We start from the raw sequence: 19,384 nt of genomic DNA, 5'->3' as shown, positions 1-19,384 counted from the left end.
AAGTAATGTTCGCCTCTCTCAGTAATCCACCTCAAGGACTAGGCCTATGTTATCTGCGACAGGTGATTTTTAAAGTTTCTGTAAAGCCTAAAACTAATGACCCCGTAGACTAACCCGCAGCGGCGTCGCTGGCGCCGCAAACGCCGGCCAGTTGCTGTTGAGAGCGAGCGAATGGGAATGAAAAAGAATAGTATCGTTACACCTACAACTCGCTTCGATATTCTTCGTTCACACCACTCGGCCGCTTTCTGTGCAGGTGCTGCTGGAACACCACCCCCATCGCCCATCGGCCCGTAAAGCGGTGAAGGCGCTTTTGTGCTTCTTAAGGACGACGGGCTTGTGCGACCATCTGTGACTATTAATGCAATTTCTGTAAGACCACACAAGCCAGCGAACTTCCCGCGATTTCCTTCTTCCCTTCCATCCTCTCTCTCCCTGTTAATTTTTCCCCTTTCCCATTCCCCCGGTATAGGGTAGCCAACCGGACTTTATTCTGGTTAACCTCCCTGCCTTCTACTTATCTCTTTCCCTCCTTCGTTCACACCACGGCCACTACAAGTATGCATACAGGTAAAGCCAAAAGTACTTAACCTTTAACTGAACTTGCTCCTACAGCGTATAGTGGCACCATTCGCGTTGCACGTGTGGCGTGCCCTTCGCCGCGTGACGCCTGATAGCTTATACCGAGCCCAAATCTTGGCGCTCGCGTCAAGCTTGCCTCCGCCGGAGCAAGCGCCGTTTAGAGCGCGTGCCGCCGATATACGCGCAAAGCGAGAGCCACGTGCTATCGGCCTCCGGCGGCCTCGTCCACACACGGCAAGCGTGACTGTGGTCGGCCTGGAGCCGCCGCCGACTCGGCGCTTGCACGAGCTTCTCGCTGACGCGCGCATGCATGCAGCTCGGTCACGAGAGCATTCCGAATCGGGCGTCCGGCTGGCTCTGGCCATCGTCCATCTCGGCCGGCGGCCCAACGGCACCCAGCAGCCAGCTGAGACACGTCGGGCAATCAACTCACCCGGCGAGGGGCACCGCCGATCCGCGCGGCGGCGGCGGGCGTAGCCTGCTGCTGCTGCTGATCGCCTCCCCGACCGCCTGCGGTTGATGCGCGCCAAGTCCACCGGCGCTTCCCTGGCCGGTCGAGTCGTGCACACGCCTTGCAGGGGTCATCAAACACGTAGGCGACTCGAAGGACGGAGAGAAAAAAAGAGAAGTTAAAGGACGTCCAGGCGAACTTCCTACACAGAACTGGCGAGACGGGTTGACGCCCAAGGCCTGGCATCCAACCTGGCCGATTGTTTTGAGGCGCCTCTCTTTTAACCACTCCCTCTTGTAGCTGCCCTTAAACCTCGGCTTCTTTCCGCTCTGATTCAGTTTAGTTTCGCCGCTCCTGTGAACCGACACGACTTTACGCAACGCCCCCGAGTAGCGATTGTTCGTTATCGTCATGAGGTTATGCTGTACGCGACGATAAATTAAAGTACTCCACGTTCATAATTTCCACAATCACAGATCGTCAGTGATGTTTTCAGCCAGTGAAACCATTCGTGAAGATGAGTTTGCATTGCCGGCATTAGTCTGTCATGCATGACGAGGCGCATTCCGTCGTCCCCGGCTCGTGCTCAAGACGCGACGAAACTGACAGTGTACCACAGAGACCGCGAGGTGGGCAGATGTGATTGAGCGACTGAGCTCCCCGCAAACGCCGCTGCTGACGTCAGCTGTTGACTATCGACGGAAATGAAATGACACTCTCAGCGGCAACAGACGGGTGCCGGTTTCACGGCTTTCTAGTAGTTGAACGAGAAAACCCACTTGTATGGGCTTTGTCAGATCGTGTCCCCTTATGCCACGTTATGCACAGTTGGGCTATAGCAGAACGTGCAAGCACGTGCCCCCAAAGTGATTCCGCTCGCTGGGCATGCGTGGACTCTCACGAATCCATTTTTTTTCTTTGCCAAATATTTCACCTGATTATCCGGATGAGAAATATAATAAGAATTTTATTTATCATTTATATTTACCAAAAGTATAAAGAAAGGAATCGTTCGTTGCTCTCCTTTCGCGTGGGGTCACTGTCGAACGCGCACATACCTCGATGAGAGCTGGCCTATTACGAGCGGCAAATCAAGGAATGCTCAAAGCAACAGGGATGCCATGGAGCGCGCGATTTGCCGATTGCTGGCGGTACTGATCGATGTAGATGTAGATTCTTGTGAATCTACATCTACATCAGAGATTGGCCCGTACATACTCTAGGGGATTGACCGAGAATCGGGTAGGTTATAGTAAAGTATAAAATAAATCAATTTATTTTAATAGGTAGGCTATTTGGTCTAACCGCGAAAGGAAGACGAAGACATAACAGGAGGTGACCGAAGATCGGACCATGTTTTGTGCTCTTTGCTTAACAACAATGGTCATTTTGATAGGACAGAACGAATCGATAAACAGTGTATTCACTTATAGAGCACTATGTATGATACTGTAGTTATTGGATAGTGAGATAACCCGCGTTTACATGAATGGCGACAAGTGGCGCATCGCATCGCGTTTCTAGAGCATCGCATCCATGTATACGGCGTGGTAACGCGATAAGCAGGCGGATTAAAAAGGAGAGGGTAGATCGAAACGGGTAACGGGTAAGTCAAGTCGCACGGTGCATGTAAACTGTGGCGTATCGCATAGAGGGAGAGATGAAAAGTGAAGCGGCCGCCGGCGTATGCCCTCCCCCACTCCGGCTTGTTTCGGAAAAAGCGGAACGTGTCACATCTAAACGCCATTGTTGTATTAGAGAGTTTATATTAGGAGGCCCCAAACGTTTACGTCCCCCTAATCTAAAACTCTCTATTACAGCGACGGGCTAGGAAAGGCGATACGCTACTGTCACATTCGTGTAAACGTGGCCATACTAAGGGCCCAGTATAGGTTAAACGGAACACAACGCTGAGGCTTAGCCGCACTCGTGCGTAACTTACAGCAGGCAACTGTAGCGCTTACATGGACATTGGCTAATCGGTTGAAGTTTCTCGAAAGCGCAACATCAATACGCAGTGAAGCGAAAGACATAAACCCGCACTAACCATTCACGTTAACTATTATATCGTGTATAAGAGTACAAAATTACCTATGATTTCACCAAATATTTGTGCATATTGCAACCTCCTTCAAAAATATATATCCCACGCGTGCCTTTTGCTTTTCTTCTTTACTTAAAATGCCTTTTTTTTAACCAGAAAGAGGATTTCCCTAGACGCACGTGTAAGTTTAAAATATTATTACAGCATTCACGGGCCTCCGCATGTCTTTGGTTTCAACAGGAAATGCTTTCCACGGATCCCCAAAGGTCAAGTACATACAGGCATGCTTTTCTGCGCAGAGTAGCTGCGCTCACCTTTATCGACCGACCGACGAACAGCCGAACAGTCCTGACTGCGAGCACATTTAGGTGTCTGAAACTGCGGATCACATGTGTCTGCCCAGCATATGCACCTAAGCGACGGACACTGAACCGGCAAGCAACCGCCATCTAAGGGTCTTGTTCTTCGTCCGTCGTCTGGCAATACAACTGCACGTAGTCGCTGCAGTCGCTGGGGTGAGCAGCAGTCGCTGGAATTAGGACATCTTTTGAAAATCTATCTACCTTTCCACTGCAGTGCTGACGACTACGTGGTTCCTGCCGTCACCGTCTTGCGCAGCCTTCTTCTGCGTGCAGACCCGCCGTGGTTGCTTAGTGGCTATGGTGTTGGGCTGGTGAGCACGAGGTCGCGGGATCGAATCCTGGCCACGGCGGCCGTATTTCGATGGGGGCGAAATGCGAAAACACCCGTGTACTTAGATTTAGGTGCACGTTAGCGAACCCCAGGTGGTCAAAATTTCCGGAGTCCTCCCCTACGGCGTGCCTCATAATCAGAAAGTGGTTTTGGAACGTAAAACCCCATACTTCTAGTTTTTTTCCGCGTGCAACTGCACACCTGTGTGCACGTGCTGCCTAACTGCGCTTCACCATAGGAGCCACTGCGCCTGCGTTGCCTGGCCTCAAGGTGACAAAAAGGATCTACGGGACTCACGACTGCGGCTCTCCTGCCTGCACGTGCTGCCTCATTGCGCCTCCCCCTGAGCACCACTGCGCCTGCGCTGCCTGGCTTGAATGGGGTATAAGAGGAATCACTGAGGCACTCGGTCCACTCGTGAGCAGCAGTCGCTGGAATTAGGACATCTTTTGAATATCTATCTACCTTTCCACTGCAGTTTGTTTTTTTTTACGTTATTTCTTCCTATTTTGTGCTTCTACCTGCGGCTGCTGCTCACTAGTGTTTCTTTGGTTATTGCCTGTGTTATATAACATGCCTTAAAATGCTGAACTGGCTAAAAAATTGAGCAACTTGAATCACTCCTTAATAACAAACTTGATAACCTCGTTGATGAACTTGCTTCTAAAATTGCAAAACGGCTTGATGACCAGGGTCTTGCTAACCTTACATCTCTGGTTGACAGTGTGCGTCACATGAGTGACCAGTACGATAAAGTGCAGACAACTGTCAATGAACTGCTAAATTCGAACAAAGATTTCAGGGCCGAAAACGAAGCGCTCGCCAGGAGGATTGCAGCAATGGAACAATACAGCCGACTAAATAATATTGAAATCAAAGGCATCCCCTGTACACAGGGCGAAGACTGCGCGGTCATTTTGAACACAATTGCAGAAGTTGTAGAATGCCCCATTTCATCGACAGACATAGACGCAGTTCATCGTGTCGCCAGCAAGACACCAGAAAAAAGCATCATCGCCCGTTTTTGATCACGTGACAAGAAAAACGAATTCCTTCGGAAAGCTCGAAAAACATGTTTGCGTACGTCTCTGATAGGTCTGACAAGAAGCAAGGATAGCGCTATTTACGTCAATGAACACCTGACCATTGACAACAACCGACTATTCAGCAAAGCGTTGGCCCTCAAAAAAAAAAATGAAATGGCGTTACCTTTGGACCGAGAATTGCCATATCAAGGCATAGAATGATGACAACGGGGTCTTCAGAATAAGTGCCGAGTCAGATCTGCGCATCTTCACGTAGATATCAATTCGCAACATTTGTCATTTTCATAATCTGTTCTTGACAACATTTCCTCTATGGCATTGCTCTCAACTGTAGAAACAAAATCGTTGCTCGCTGGTTCTAACTACTCATTACTACACATCAATGCGCGAAGTTTATGCAAAAACCAAGATAGCATTACTGCCTTTATTGATTCACTTGGTCATTCCTTTTCATTTTTGTGCATTTCCGAAACTTGGCTTGACTCTTCTGATGGTAATTTATATGGATTTCGATCGTTCTTTTCCGAATACTGTCACAGCAGTTCGTATCGGCATGGCGGTTCGGCTATCTTCATATAATCGAAAATCAAGTACGAACGTAGGCTTGACTTATGTTTAAACGTATCTAAATGTGAATCAGTGTGGATCGAAACTAACCTGTCGCCTTATAGTAATCGCAATGGTCTAATCATTGGTTGCATTTATCACTCCCCATCTTCATCTATTCCGGATTTTTTGCACAACCTTACCACAATTCTGCATAAAGTTTCAGCTGAAAATAAACAGATTTTAATAGTTGGTGATATTAACATCAATTTACTGGATACTGATAATAGTTCAGTAATATCATATAACTATTGTTTTGTTGGATTCGGGCTTGAGTCTTTAATTACTCCTCCTACTAGATTTTCCGCTTCTGGAACTAATACTCTTCTTGATCACGCCTTAAGCAATATCACACCATCTCCAAGTGCGGGTGTCATTGACATGTCTATCACAGATCATCTTCCTATTTTCGTTACCTTTGTTACAGAAAAACTTTACTATGACACTAGTTACTTCACATCCAGGTTCTACTGGGATAACTTTGTTAATACAATAAATAGCACCAACTGGTCATCAATTGGTACTCTATGTGATCCTGAAGAGGCACTCGAAAAATTCTGCTCATTATTTTTTGAAAGCTGCGTGCGCTAGCACTACAACTGTCAAATGCAAAAAAAAGTTTAAATTTCCACGTAATCCTTGGATAACAAAAGGTTTGTTAACCAGCATGCGTAAAAAAGATAACCTTTACAGGAAGACTAAGAAACAGCCGTTCCATGTGAATCTAGCACATCGCTTTAAAAAATACAGTACCATGTTGAACAACCTACTCAAAAAATCAAAACGGCTTTATTGTGAGAAAGAATTCTGCAAAGCTAAAAATAACCCTAAGAAACAATGGCAACATTTCAAGGACTTTTTGAATGCACCCCAGGCTAGTAGAACCATTGATAAAATAACTTAAATAACTTATAAACATGACACTTGCACTGCATCGTCTTGCATAGCTAACTCATTCAGTGATTACTTCCATGAAGTGTACAGCAATAGCCCGATAGCATCTTCTTATCCATGTAACCGTTGCAATAATGCATTCTTTCTTTTTTCCGTCACAGCCGATGAGGTCTGTCCTGCTATATTAAATCTAAAAAACACTTGCCCAGGTCTAGATAATGTCTCTGCCTATCACTTAAAACTTTTTGCTCCTTGCATTGCGGAAACACTAAGCAGCGTAATTAATCAAATTTTTAAATGCGGTACCTTTCCAAGTTCGCTTAAGAAGGCAAAAGTAATTCCTGTCTTTAAAAAAGGTGATAAATCTCTTGTGTCGAATTATCGCCCTATCTCTATTTTGTCCTCCATTGGTAAACTTATCGAGAAATTATTTCTGAAACGTATAAACAGTTACCTAACAAAGTTTAAGTTCTTGAAATCTTGCCAATTCGGTTTCCGTCCTGGCAGTTCGACGAACTTAGATCTTATTGCCTTAACCGATTACATAAGGTGTTCTATTGACAGTGGTAAATTTGTTGGCTCAGTATTTTTAGATATTACTAAAGCTTTTGACACTGTGAATCACACCATTTTATTTGCCAAACTAGAATCTTTAGGTATAACAGGTCCAGCTTTAACTTTTCTTAAAGATTACTTACATGACCGTGAGCAAACAGTCTGTGTAGGGGGCGCTTATTCCGATTCGAAAGTTGTTAATCAAGGGGTGCCGCAGGGCTCAATACTGGGACCCTTGTTGTTTTGCATTTACATTAACGACTTACCCGATGTTCTTGATCTTTCTAATGCCATTTTATATGCTGATGACACCACTATTCCCATGTCTGATAACTCTTTAGCAACCTTACTTCTTAAACTGAAAAATGAACTAGCAAAAGTTGTTGAACGGTGTCAGTTAAATCATTTAATTTTAAACCCTCTCAAAACTCAGTTCATGTTACTTAAAACAAAGCAGAAGATAGTGCCGCTTTCCCCCCGAGTAACTCTCGACAGTCACCTTATTCCTGCAGCGGACTGTGTTTTGTTCCTTGGCATAAAATTAGATTCTCACTTGAAATTTACTAATCATATTGCGCTTGTTAAACAGAAAAAAGCTTTCGGCATAAGAGCTCTCATAAAATCACGTGCATTCTTTTCAGAACACGCATTATTACCTCTATACTTTGCGTTCATTCACAGTCATATCACCTATGGTATTGCTTCCTAGGGAAATACGTATAACTGCCACCTCTCGTCTATTCAACACATACAAAACCAGGCTATTCGCATAATCACCAACAGTTCTTTTTACTCAAATGCTCTCCCGCTACTCCAGGCAAACTTTATACTACCTGTATCTGGCTTGTTTAAGTATCATCTAAGTGTTTTCTTTTTTAAATTACTTAACAAACAGCTTCCTTACGAATTTGTGGACTACAATTTACTCACTAATACCAACCACAGTAGGTTTGCGCACAATTACAACTTTTTATTACCTAAATGTAACACAAACTATGCGAAAATGGCGTTCTCGTTTTCAGCATTAAAAATATGGAATGACCTACCCCATTCACTTAAACTAACGTCATCTTTGAATGTATTCAAACATGAGTTAAGATGCTTTATTTCTTTTTGTAAATAGTTTCATGTCCTATAACATGTTCTCTCTATGCTTTTTGATATATGTACTTTTTTGTTTGTTTTCTCTTACCAATGTATTGCAATACGCGTATTCATTTGTTTTTCTTGTACTTTTTTATATTTGCTGCTTTAACCCACGTTTTGTACACAACTTTATTTTTCTTTTTAGAACCGAGGGTCCCGTTGCAGTCATTGACTTTGGGACCCTCGTCTGCATACTATTTGTTGTTTACTCATTGTTTTTTGAATGACGAATAAACTGAAATTGAACTGAAGGCAAACAGCAACAGCCTTATTGCATTTTTTTTTGCGCGTCGGGGCAGTGTGCGCGCGCGGCTCTAGTATAAGGTGCTTGTGTAACGTACACACTGCATCAGCATGAAGGGCAGCACTTGATGTATGTTGGTCGTGTGTACGTGCACATCCCTCACCACCTGACTTCCTCATCATCATTCTCCATCAGTTACTTTGCTACCCTTCCATCTTGCCCTGTGCAAGCAGCGGGCTATAGCGCACCTGTTCAGGCCGAACTCTGGGCTTTTCTTGTATTAAAGTCCCTTTCTTTCTTGAATATTATCGCCTGGGCGCATTATAAGCCCACAGATGAAAGGAATGAGTGCCGAAACTTAGTACCACGACCATAAATAGTTTCTAAAGCATGCAAAAGAAAGCAATCACTGCCTGGACGAGCAAGACTCGTCATTTGCGACAGAACCAGTAGACGGTAAGTTCCGAATACGAGTCATTCATTAAGTTGCGAAACGGTCTAAGAATCTTTCATTTTTCGTCACTTATACTGTCGGGGCTCAGGCACAACAGAGGGGAGTGGATACGAGAATGCAGGGAAAATAACGATGCAGCGAAAAAAAGAAACAGAAGGATACAAGAAATCCTGGCTATCCGGTGCTAGCTAATGACACATGAAACGGGAGATTGATTTCGATAGTTAACAACATTCGCGGAGATGGTTGATCCAATCAATGAACGTGCAGACCCCCCCCCCCCCCCACAAAATAAAGAAAAAAAAACAAGACCAGAAAAATCACTTGGTGTGACAAGATTCAGTTCCAGCTTTATGGCGGTGGTCGATGGGTTGTGATTCAGAGTGTCGTCTTGTAATCAGTTGGCTTTGCAATTCAGGATGGTCATAACATTAGAGAAAAAGCCTTGAGCGCTCAATATCGCATCGAAATGCTGATTAAAGGAAGACCGAGAATAGCGTTCGGTTTTGTTAAAATTTCGGCACATAAAGCAGGTCATCTGTAGACACGGTCCAAGTAATCAACGAGGTAATAATTAGGCTAGGGTCGCATACTGAATTGACATGTTCTAATTTTGGGACATATTACAATATGGTAAAGTAGACACCTTAGGAAAAATTAGGCGCTAAAAGGTTACGACAAAAATAGTCCCACATGCACTATAGCATTACACAGTCGCGATGTAAACGCCTACGAGCTTACAATTTCTGAAGAGGTCCCAGGTGAAAAAAAAAAAATTCTTGCGATACAGCCTACACCTTTCACTTATTTCTCCATTCCTCCTTTTCTTGACAGTATTACATGAGACTTATGGAAAGCGTTAGACAAGGTTTGTCATCAAATTATGCTGTGCAAGTTAAGGAAACTAAATTTCGAACTTAACGTACTAACGCGGATTAAGTGATTTCTAGAAAACCACACTAATTCCGTTACTGTTGACGGATATAGTTGTTTCAGGGACGTTCGTTCTGCAGTACCCGAAAGTTCGGTCCTGGCATTCCTGCTATTTCTAATTTATGTTAAAGAAATTCATTTTGCGGTATCTTTTAAATTCGCCTGTTCACTGGGTATCCCTGGGTGACTCACCGTCTGCCAATTTTTCCGTCAAACACGACCTTTATTTACAAACGACTGCTTCTCCGGCTGGTTGGCGCTGGTCTCGAGAGGCATGCTGTGCAAAGGTGAGGAATAATTACTGAAAACTATGTGTTGTAATAGTTGAGAACAGATATACTTGTCAGGAGAATGAGGCGGTAGTTAGCCAACAAATTTTCACTATATACCTGACTTTCAGAGTGAGAAAATTTCATTCGTCAGACAGCGTAGAGGCATCGATTGATGGCTAAAGAAAGCATAAAAGAAATAAAATTTTAGGTTATTACGTGCCAAGATCAGATTTTGAGGTGCGCCTTAGTGGGGGGATAAATTTTGACTGCCTGGGGTCCTTTAAAGTGCAGTCACTGCACGGTACGCGAGCGTTTCAGTCGCCGCTACATGCAGTGAAACGACAGCTAATTAAGGCGCCAACAGAAGAGTCCAGTCCCTGAATTACTCAGTGAGCAAGCGTTTATGTTATCCTTTCAACGTCTGCAATGAAAACAGCAATGCGCATCGCGGCTGGCGGTAGCGATTTGCGCATGATCCCCCGTCCCATCTGCACGGGACGGAGCCGAGAGTGATAGCCGGGAAACGCCAGTTAATTGCGCGAGCAACTGCGTTAAAGATGCACAGCGAGTTACGGAAGGCACTCTGTCGCTACCTCCGCGATTCGAACTCCCGATAAAAAACGCGCCCTCGGGAACATTTCTGGCACTCTCGTTTCGCTATCGGGGCTGACGAGAAGAGCAACGAGAGGGAGAGAGGCCCCAAGGCAGAAATTATCGGCTGGTTGAAGGACTGAAGGAGCGGGACGTTTGTCACGTGATCCGAAACTGACCCGTCAGGTGGAGCAATCTTTTCTGGAGTCGCACCCCGCGCCTTCCTCGTCGCAGCGGCACAGCTGCGAAGCATTAAGAAACGAAGGTGCGTTTGTCCTGCTATCTCGCTGCCTGTTCTTCGTAAGCCATCAACTATTGCGAGAATTGAGCAGTTGTAGCCGCAGGGTAACATCGGGGCATGAAATCTGGATGTTCAGTGGATGCGCAGGGAGGTGTTTCGGATTTGATGGATGTCTACACTCGCGCCGCTTGCGCGACGCCCATTGCGTTGTCTTGCGCACGCGCGCAGTGGGATGCGTCGAGCACGTCGTGCTGTTCGTGGCTCGCTGCCTGGCACTGCTGCTGTTGCCCTACACGACCATACGCGCGTATGCGCATAATCGCCGCTAGGGGGCCTCGCCAATTGTTAGCCATACAGTCATTGTATAGGCTATGTAGAGCCTGTACAGTAACTCTAGCTAGCCAGGCTCGAGTTAGGATATCCGGCAGTGGCCGGCACGTCCGTCATGCGGCGCCCGCGAGCGCCGAGACCGGCGCTGACGAGAGAAAGCGCCCCACCCGCGAGAATCACCAAAGTGGACAACAGCGCCCGCGCCGTGCTCGCTCTCTCTAATTCAGTTTTCACTCCGAATGCCGCGTAGCCTTTTAATTGCTCGTCAGGGATTTAGAGAAGGCACCTTGTGTTTTCCAGCCATCACTGCGGGCATCCGCTAGAGCCACGCGAGGGAGCCGTGATGGATGGGCTCCGAATTTCGGGCGAATCGTGACGGTGGCAACGCGGCCGCCGGCACGACCCGCGGCGGCTGCGGCAGCCGCCTCCTGATGGATGGGGGGCCAGCGCAATGTGTCGTTTCATTATGCCACGGCAATTAGCTTGTTCCGAAATAGATAAATCGGCGGCGCCGCAGGCGATGCCCTTCTCGACGGTTTACTCCTCGTATACGGAGGCATCACCGTGCGACTGCCTCGCATGCTCTGAAAACGGCTCGTTTTGCTGCCCCCCCCGCCTTCCCCCTTTTCTTTCTTGAAGCAATCACCTAGGAACGACCTGTTCCATCTCTCTTGACAGCTCTTGTTATAACAGCCCGCGATCATTTTTTTTTTGCACTTTACGTCTTCATTTTTCCCGGTACGAAAAGAAAGAAGAAAGAAAAACAAAAAGCACAGAAAAATTAAGAAAGAACAAAAAGAAGGAAGCAAAACCGCTTCCGCCGACATTTCACTCAGCGTTGGTGGTGGTGGTGCCAAGGTCGATGTCGCCGCGCTCCACGGTACATGCCGGCGTATTCTTCCCGCCGATATGATTCACGCCAGTCAGAGATCGCGCTATGTCACGACTGGATTGGAGCACATAGTCTGGCCTCCATGTAAGCGGTTCTTCGGACAACCGACAATATGATTCCAGCCGCGGCGGCCGCATTCCGATGGGAGTTGAACAACATACGCGCGTGTACTTACTTCAGCGGCATGTTAAGCAACTTCGTGCCCCTGCCATTGTGGTGGAAAACCATTTCACGTGAATTTCATTTCATATATTTATTACCTATAGGTCCTATAGAGGCATTACAAACAGAAGTGGTGCAATACGTGTGGCGTTCGTGTTGTCCACTTCTCTACTCTTGTGTCCTGTCTGCACGCCTCACCTCTTTTTTGCACGTAGCAGAAATACTTTTTTATTATGACAGCACATAATCACAGACCGCAGACTCACAAACGTTTCGCGATCCGTGGCAGAGACATGGAAGCGGAAAGGCGATTCCAGTCATTCGTGGTCTTCAAAATGAAACTTTAGAAAATTTACTCACATTCACCATTGTGGCATCTCACCTTTCATTTCGCGGCCAGTACGGGGTGATAGATACCGACGACAGCACTGACGTTCAGTCCAAGCAGCACGCGCGCTACAGAGACACAAGAGAAGGGTTTAAGGGGTTAACCGAGCGGCAGTGCTGGGCAGTATCGAAGATATATGCATCTAAAATACCATCTTAAACACTCTTTCGGTATCTTGTATCTGTGTCATGATACGTCTGGAAGACGTGTATCAGTATCTATCTGTATTTCCGATACATGAAAGAATGTATCGTGTATCTTAAGATATAAGATACTGGCTACCGCAACATCGCCGTGCGAAGATAAATGTTGGCTGAGGTACGCTGCTCAAGCTGATACTGCTCCCACCAAGCCACCTGAATAAAACTAAAGGCAGCGACATTGTTTTATTTTTCCTGCCAGAGCCCTCCAGCGATGGCAGGCGATGAGGTCTGCGCGTCCCTATTGGTGAAGCAGAGTCACGCGGTGGCGCTACAGTCTCGACAAAAAAGAGCGTGCGAACGTCTGCGCGCAGCCGACCTTTTGTTTTCTTGATCTTTCTTTTTAGTTGCATTGGTGTCATGACACTTGCCCGTAGCCACCGTAATGTGCTGCGTATGCCAATGCGTGCGGCGTCTTTCGCGCAAATTCTGATACCGCTATAGTCCAGTTATCGAAGCTTCTCTCGCGTGGCACTTTGTTACGAATTCCGAAGAATGCAAGAGTGGGGTTGCCTTGCGTCTAGTGGCTTTCACACATCACGAAGCGCTACCAGCTAGGCAGGCGGATATTGCCCCCATCTCACCCCAAGCTGAAACGTTGCCAGGCAGTCATCTGGCCACAACTGCAGACATAAACCTTCCCCAGTCCGGTGCGTTTGCGGCTCATTTTCCCCGCGCAATACCCGAGTGCTCTTTGCATGTTATGTCAGGCAACTAGAGCGACGCTCTCGCACATGTTGTGGGAGTGTCCTGTTACAGCAGCTAAAATGGCAGTAGCTCAGGAGGCTCTTGCGTCGAAGCTCCAACCAAGACACAAGAGTGGGCAGTCCAACGGGCCCGACAGGCGGCGACGAGGCAAGGCCTCGAAGTCTCCTCATGGGAGACGTGAGCACGGGTCGTTAAACTTTGCCGGATTTACAATAAACTTGTTTCCATCCATCCATTTGAAGGATCTCGTGGATGTAAGTTTGGCTGTTGTGAACCAAAGCGTGGATGGCGCTGCTTCCGGGAGACTTGTCCATATGGCGGCTACTACGTTTACGTGATTGTTGCTCGCAAGCACCAAAAGCAATTTTTAGAACGCAGCTCTTAGGCAACTCTTCCTGCCGCGAGCGTCGGCGGGGCAACCAGAGCGAAAGATGAAAGAGCGAAGGCGGAGCGCGAGATGAAAGACGCGAGCTGCGAACGGCGGAGACCAATGAGAGCGGCCCCTTCAGTGACGTGCGCGCAGGAAACTAGTGTTATGCGGACCCGTTCGACCGCTCTGTGTGTGCTCGTATGTGGTCTCAGCCGGACCACTCGTTTTGTTCAATGGCCTACTCACGTCAGCTCTCGCTCGCGCTTGTTTAGATTGTCATGGTTTGCGATTGTTTTGTAATCTCATCGTACCCGTATCGCGAATTGGAAGCCATGCCACACTAGCGATTAGACTGGAACCTTCAACGAGTCATGTATAAAAGCCGACGCACACGATCCGCAGATCAGATTTTCAATGATTGCCACTTTGCTACATGTCTCTCTCAAATTCTTTTCCTCAATATATCACGAAATGAAAACACGTATAGAGCTGCGCTCAAATTTCGGATTAGGGAGTATCGTAATCGTCGGTGAACTTTTTTTGGACTACGTTACATACGTAAACAGTAATACGTTTGCGGACAAGGCAAAGCTCCACAGCGCTATTTGCGTCTTCATGCAGAGGGTTCCTATTAACATTTTTGTAATTAGATGGCGACGCGCTAGCTGGTCGGCGAACAGAGCAGCGACTCACATCAGTCTCAAAAGCGACAGGCGAAAACCGCTGACAGCGCAGCGTATAAAGAGCTTTCATGTTAAGCAGCTAAAGCAACCCCAATAAATTATTCCGGAATCAAAATACTATACTTTGAGGAAGAAAGACAAAAGCAAGAGAGAAAGAGAGAGAAACGAAAAAGAAAAGGTATGGAGGGTAATCAAGGACGTGCTCGGTTGGCTAGCCCACACTTCGGGAAGAGAAACGGGAAGAATATATAAGAAGATAAAAGAAAAATAACAGTCAGTCATTCACAGTCAGTCGCAGAGGGATCTCCACTGTCACACGCTTCATACAATCCAGTATCCTTCACGAAGTGCAGAAGGGCTTTTGTGGCCTTTTGCATGCATAGACCATGGTCCAAGGATCTTTTCTTCGTTCAGGGTGCTATTATCTAGCAGGTTGAGTTTAGCTTGTAGAGTACGTCGTTGAGTGTTAAAGGATAGGCAGTGACACAGAAGGTGCTCTAGAGTTTTATCGCACCCGCACAGGTTGCACGCCACACTATTGGCCATCCCTATTAGGACTGAATAGGCATCGGTAAATGCGACGCCAAACCACATGCGACACAGTCAAGTTGTTTCGCGACGGGAGAGTTCAGATGGCAGGCGAAGTCGCAAGTTAGGGTCGAGAGAGTGCTAGCGTGAGTTGCTGAGACCCACTGAATTCCATCGTAATAGTGTGATGTGGCGAACAAGTGATTGAAGTTGCCGCGCAGCATCAGTTCTTGAAAGTGTTATAGGAACCTGCTGATGTTTTGGTAAGCCGAACGTGCACCTTCATCTGCGCTCTCATTGCCGACAATTTCGCAATGGTTCGACCATCATTCAAATACAATGTCGTGGCCTTTCTCGAACGCGTGATGATAAGCGTGCCTCATTTCGTTCACTATATAGCTGCTCGTGTAACCCATGACGTATGGCAAACTGCAGAGTTGTAGGGCTGCTTTAGAATCCAGGTGGCTGCTGGAGCACGTACTTGAGTGCATCTTGAAGAGCCGCAAGTTCTGCTACTGGAGACATGGTACTGTGCGAATATTTGAATTGCAAAGAGATGGCGTCCGATGGTACAAATGCTGCTCCAGTAGAGCTGTTGGAATTGATCGAACCATCCATGTAAATGTTTATGTGGTCAAACTAAGACTCGTTGAGGAGAAGGAGAGACAATTGCTTCAGGGCTAGCGGTGGCAAGTCTGCCTTCTTAGCAATCCCAGGAATTGAGTGGCACACGTGAATTTGCCGGAGACACTACAATGCTGATGTTGGACGTTTCGCAGGCAGATGGTATCGAGTCATGGTGTCTCGTCACAATATCACAAAATTTGCCTCGCACAGGCAAATCGGCTAAGTGGTGGGATGGTAGCCATGAAAGGTGTCGAATGTGCGCTCTTTGCGTCTCACCGGCGATATCAGTGGCGATCGAGTGCTGCCGTGCAATGAAAATTGTTGCAGCTGTCGAAGAGTATTTCGGGAGGCCAAGACGCGTCCGAAGTGCTCGGGCTTGTACGCTCTGTAGGGCAAGGAGATTAGTCTTGCATGTGTTGGACAAAACAGGAAGATTGTTTCGCAAAACTCTAAGGAAAAGTGCCGTGTATAGCTGTAACATGGAGCACACGGACTGTCCCCATGATTTTACAGCGACTAATTTGAATACATTCGCAATACAAATGACTTTTTTCCTCATATGTGATACATGGCGAATCCAGGTGAGGTCACGATCCACAATAACGCCTCAATACCTGTGAGCTTTCTTGTACGCAACTGACTGGCGCTCGATACACGCCGGGTAGAAAGACATCAGTTTTCGTGTAAATGCCACTAGTGCACATTTTTCTGTAGAAATCGTCAGACTTTGTCGGCCAAGGTATGCCGCTGTGAGCGTTGCCGCTTCCTGAATTCTGGAGCGCACTCGTGGCCTTGTCTCGTCACACGACCATATGCAAATATCGTCAGCGTATATCGATACATTAGCAGTCTGTGCTAGCGTTTCGGTGAGTCCCACTAGAATGAGATTGAAAAGAGTGGCGCTCAACACTCCGCCTTGTGGGACACCACAAGTGGAGATATATCTATTTGTCGGGCCATCTTCTGTAAGGAAAAACACAGACCTCTGTGACAGATAGCTCCTCATCCACGTAAAGACGTGGCCTCCAAGTTCTGTAGCTTCAAAAACTTGGAGAATGGCTTTGTGGGTTAGGTTGTCGTAGGCGCCTTTTACGTCTAAGAAGAATGCCACAGAGAGGCGCTTCATAACATTTTGTTGCTGCACGGAGGTCACGAGATCAATGACGTTGTCAACTGAAGGCCGTTCACGTCGAAAACCAGCCATAGTCTCGAGGTAAATATTATAGTATTCGAAGCATCATTCCATACGTGTCAGCAACATCCTCTCCATGACCTTGACGATGCAACTCGCAAGTACAATCGGCCGGTACGACGTAAGGTTCAGCGGAGTCTTCCCAGGCTTCAGTAGAGGCATCAGTCGGCTACACTTCTAATTATCGGGGACTATGCCGTCGCGCTAAGATTGATTGAAGACATCCACAAGACAACATTGCGCTGTCAATTGAACCCAGGCGCCTTAAGACAGCGTGGGTCCCGCCATCGGGACTGGGTGTTGACGACCGTCTGCAGGAAGCCAAGGCCGCTTGCAGCTCTTCAGAGAAAGGCACCTCCATGCTTTGATCTCTCGCGACGGGAACGTCATGTAACGAGAAGTAAGCCAGCAGAACGAAATCGCCGGTAATTTTCGCACAAAATTATCCCGCGACCTCAAGACAGACAAACATTTTCAGATACTAACAGACATTATTCAAATGAAACAAGGTTTGTCAGCGTTAAGAAATTTCCCATCAAACATTTTTGTGCCTACGCGTTTTCTGCTATATTAAACAGACCTATAACAAGAAACTTGCGACTGTATCGACGTATCTTACGATACATATGCAAAGTACCATACCGGATGCAATAATTGCGGTAGCATCTTGTATCTGTATCTCAAATACTTATTGCCTGAGTATCTTGAATCGTATCATGATACAACTGCAAAGTATCCTTTTCCAGCCCTGACCGAGCGCTTAGCAGAAAGTGCTGATTGAAACAACCAAAATCAGCGCTTGATTCGGCACCGGTCTCCCTCGCTTCTCACGACCCCGCCAAAGCCGTATGGTCTGGCCATGTCTGACCTTCTTCATATAGTGAAAGAGAAAGCTTCCACGGCATGCAATACTCGCATACTAATGTTTTGGCTTCAACACATACCTATCATATAATTCAGCAGGCGGGCTGCACTGTCAAGCGAGACGCTCTCTCTACTCACCCCGTCTGCGCCTTCGCAAGCGAAATTCCTTCCCTACGTTCTCCCATACCAGACCTCGAGGATCGCTTGACGCATCGTCACAGGCCCCACCTTCATTTATTTTCTCATCGCTTTTTTTTTTCGGCGCTACGCATTTCCGCTGACGGCGTCGCGCGCGAGCTGTTGCCTCGTTCGCGCAGCGCACGATTTTGCGCGCTGTGCGCAAGCAAACATGACTAGCGGTATAATTCAGTGCTACACAAATACTGAGGCAGAACAAGCGGATCGCAGAGTATGATCACGCGCTGGAACACGGTAGAAAATGGCATAGTTTCGGTACCTGCGCATGTGACTGCACGACCGTGCACGACGGTGCGAACAAGCAGACGAAGCGGAAGTACATCTCTCTTGCTTCGGTGCGAAGTAAAACAAAAAAACACGCTGACTTTCCGTTTGTGCGTTTTATTATTTCTCTAAACTTCAATTCGTCAATTCAAGCAACAGATCACACAAATATGTGGGGCAGTACGTCTCTACAGATGGGTCGCTTGCCCACACCGTCTTCCGCCTACTTATGCCGAGACGCACTGATGGAGGGGACTTGGAGTCGCGAGGAGAGGCAAGCAGTAAAGGCCGGGATACATGGAGCGTTCTTACGGCGGCGAGTCTGCGATTTTCGCCCGACGGCGCGCATTCGACGCCCAGCGTCGAGAAAAACGCCCGCCACCGCCGATCAGGACCCGCCAGATATTTGACGCGCGTCGTCAGACGTTGCCGGAAGCGGCCAGCAAGGGCAGCCAATCATGGTTCACTGGCCGTATTCCTCGCCGGCACATACTTATCGCGCGCGCGCTTCTCTGTTCGCGGGCTTGGCACTTTGTGTTAGTGAGATGGCCATGACTTCAAAGGCAGCTCGCGTGGAATTTAACGATAAGCTTATCTGCGCGGTACATAAGCGTACCATATTGTGGGATAGTTGTAAGGACGGAGACACGTCCGTACGCAAGTGTTTTCCGATTACGCACAGCGCGGCCATACCGCTTATTTCCAACGCAATCTCTCCGCTAAACAGGCACAAAAGATACTGATACATTATTAAAAGGAACTGAAGGAGCCTTAGACAAAGTTGTAGGGTTTTTCTTATGTATTTTGTCGTTGTAAAGAAAGAGCAAAGGTCTATAAACTTTATTTATGCATTTCATTTTGACTAAGGCAGTTTTGCCTTGTCTGACCACACTGAGGCGGCACCCTCCGCTTTTTCGCTCCATGTATCCCCAGCCAGCGGAAATTGGGCATCGTGCAGCCGCGGCGTTTTCTGCTGTGCGAAATTCGCCGAGAAAAACACTCCATGTATCCCGGCCTTAACGTGTTCATTTGCATAATTAGGTCGAGGTTGTACCTAGACTGCCACGAAGTCTTTTTTTAGACCTTGAAACTTCGCTATATCGGATACCACTCTGTAGCGAGATGGACGCCGCTAATTAGCTCGGCCGCACATGTCGTCATGATGTCCTGCCTGCTCCTATTATACGCTCGCCCACCCGCGAGAGCGGGGAAGGGCAACAGATTTC

At 47.2% G+C, this 19,384-nt stretch overlaps 1 protein-coding gene across 2 annotated transcripts in view; it reads right to left on the bottom strand.

Annotated features, from left to right (window-relative positions):
• twz (BTB/POZ domain-containing protein twz) overlaps window positions 1-12,540 on the bottom strand; it is a 208,486-nt gene extending 195,946 nt beyond the window's left edge. Inside the window, exon 1 of one of the 2 annotated variants that reach the window (XM_065425212.1) lies at window positions 12,519-12,540. In XM_065425212.1, the coding sequence (XP_065281284.1) occupies window positions 12,519-12,525 (7 nt within the window). In that variant the 5' untranslated portion in view covers window positions 12,526-12,540. Of the gene's footprint in view, window positions 1-1,015; window positions 1,388-12,518 lie in introns of those variants that run through there. The other variant, XM_065425209.1, reaches the window with a different exon arrangement.
• Window positions 12,541-19,384: the final 6,844 nt, after the last annotated feature.

Source organism: Dermacentor albipictus, chromosome 1 (assembly GCF_038994185.2).
Source record: "Dermacentor albipictus isolate Rhodes 1998 colony chromosome 1, USDA_Dalb.pri_finalv2, whole genome shotgun sequence".
Classification (NCBI taxonomy): domain Eukaryota; kingdom Metazoa; phylum Arthropoda; class Arachnida; order Ixodida; family Ixodidae; genus Dermacentor; species Dermacentor albipictus.
Note: the sequence above shows the minus strand (reverse complement) of the source record. Positions and strands in the feature narration are given on the sequence as shown.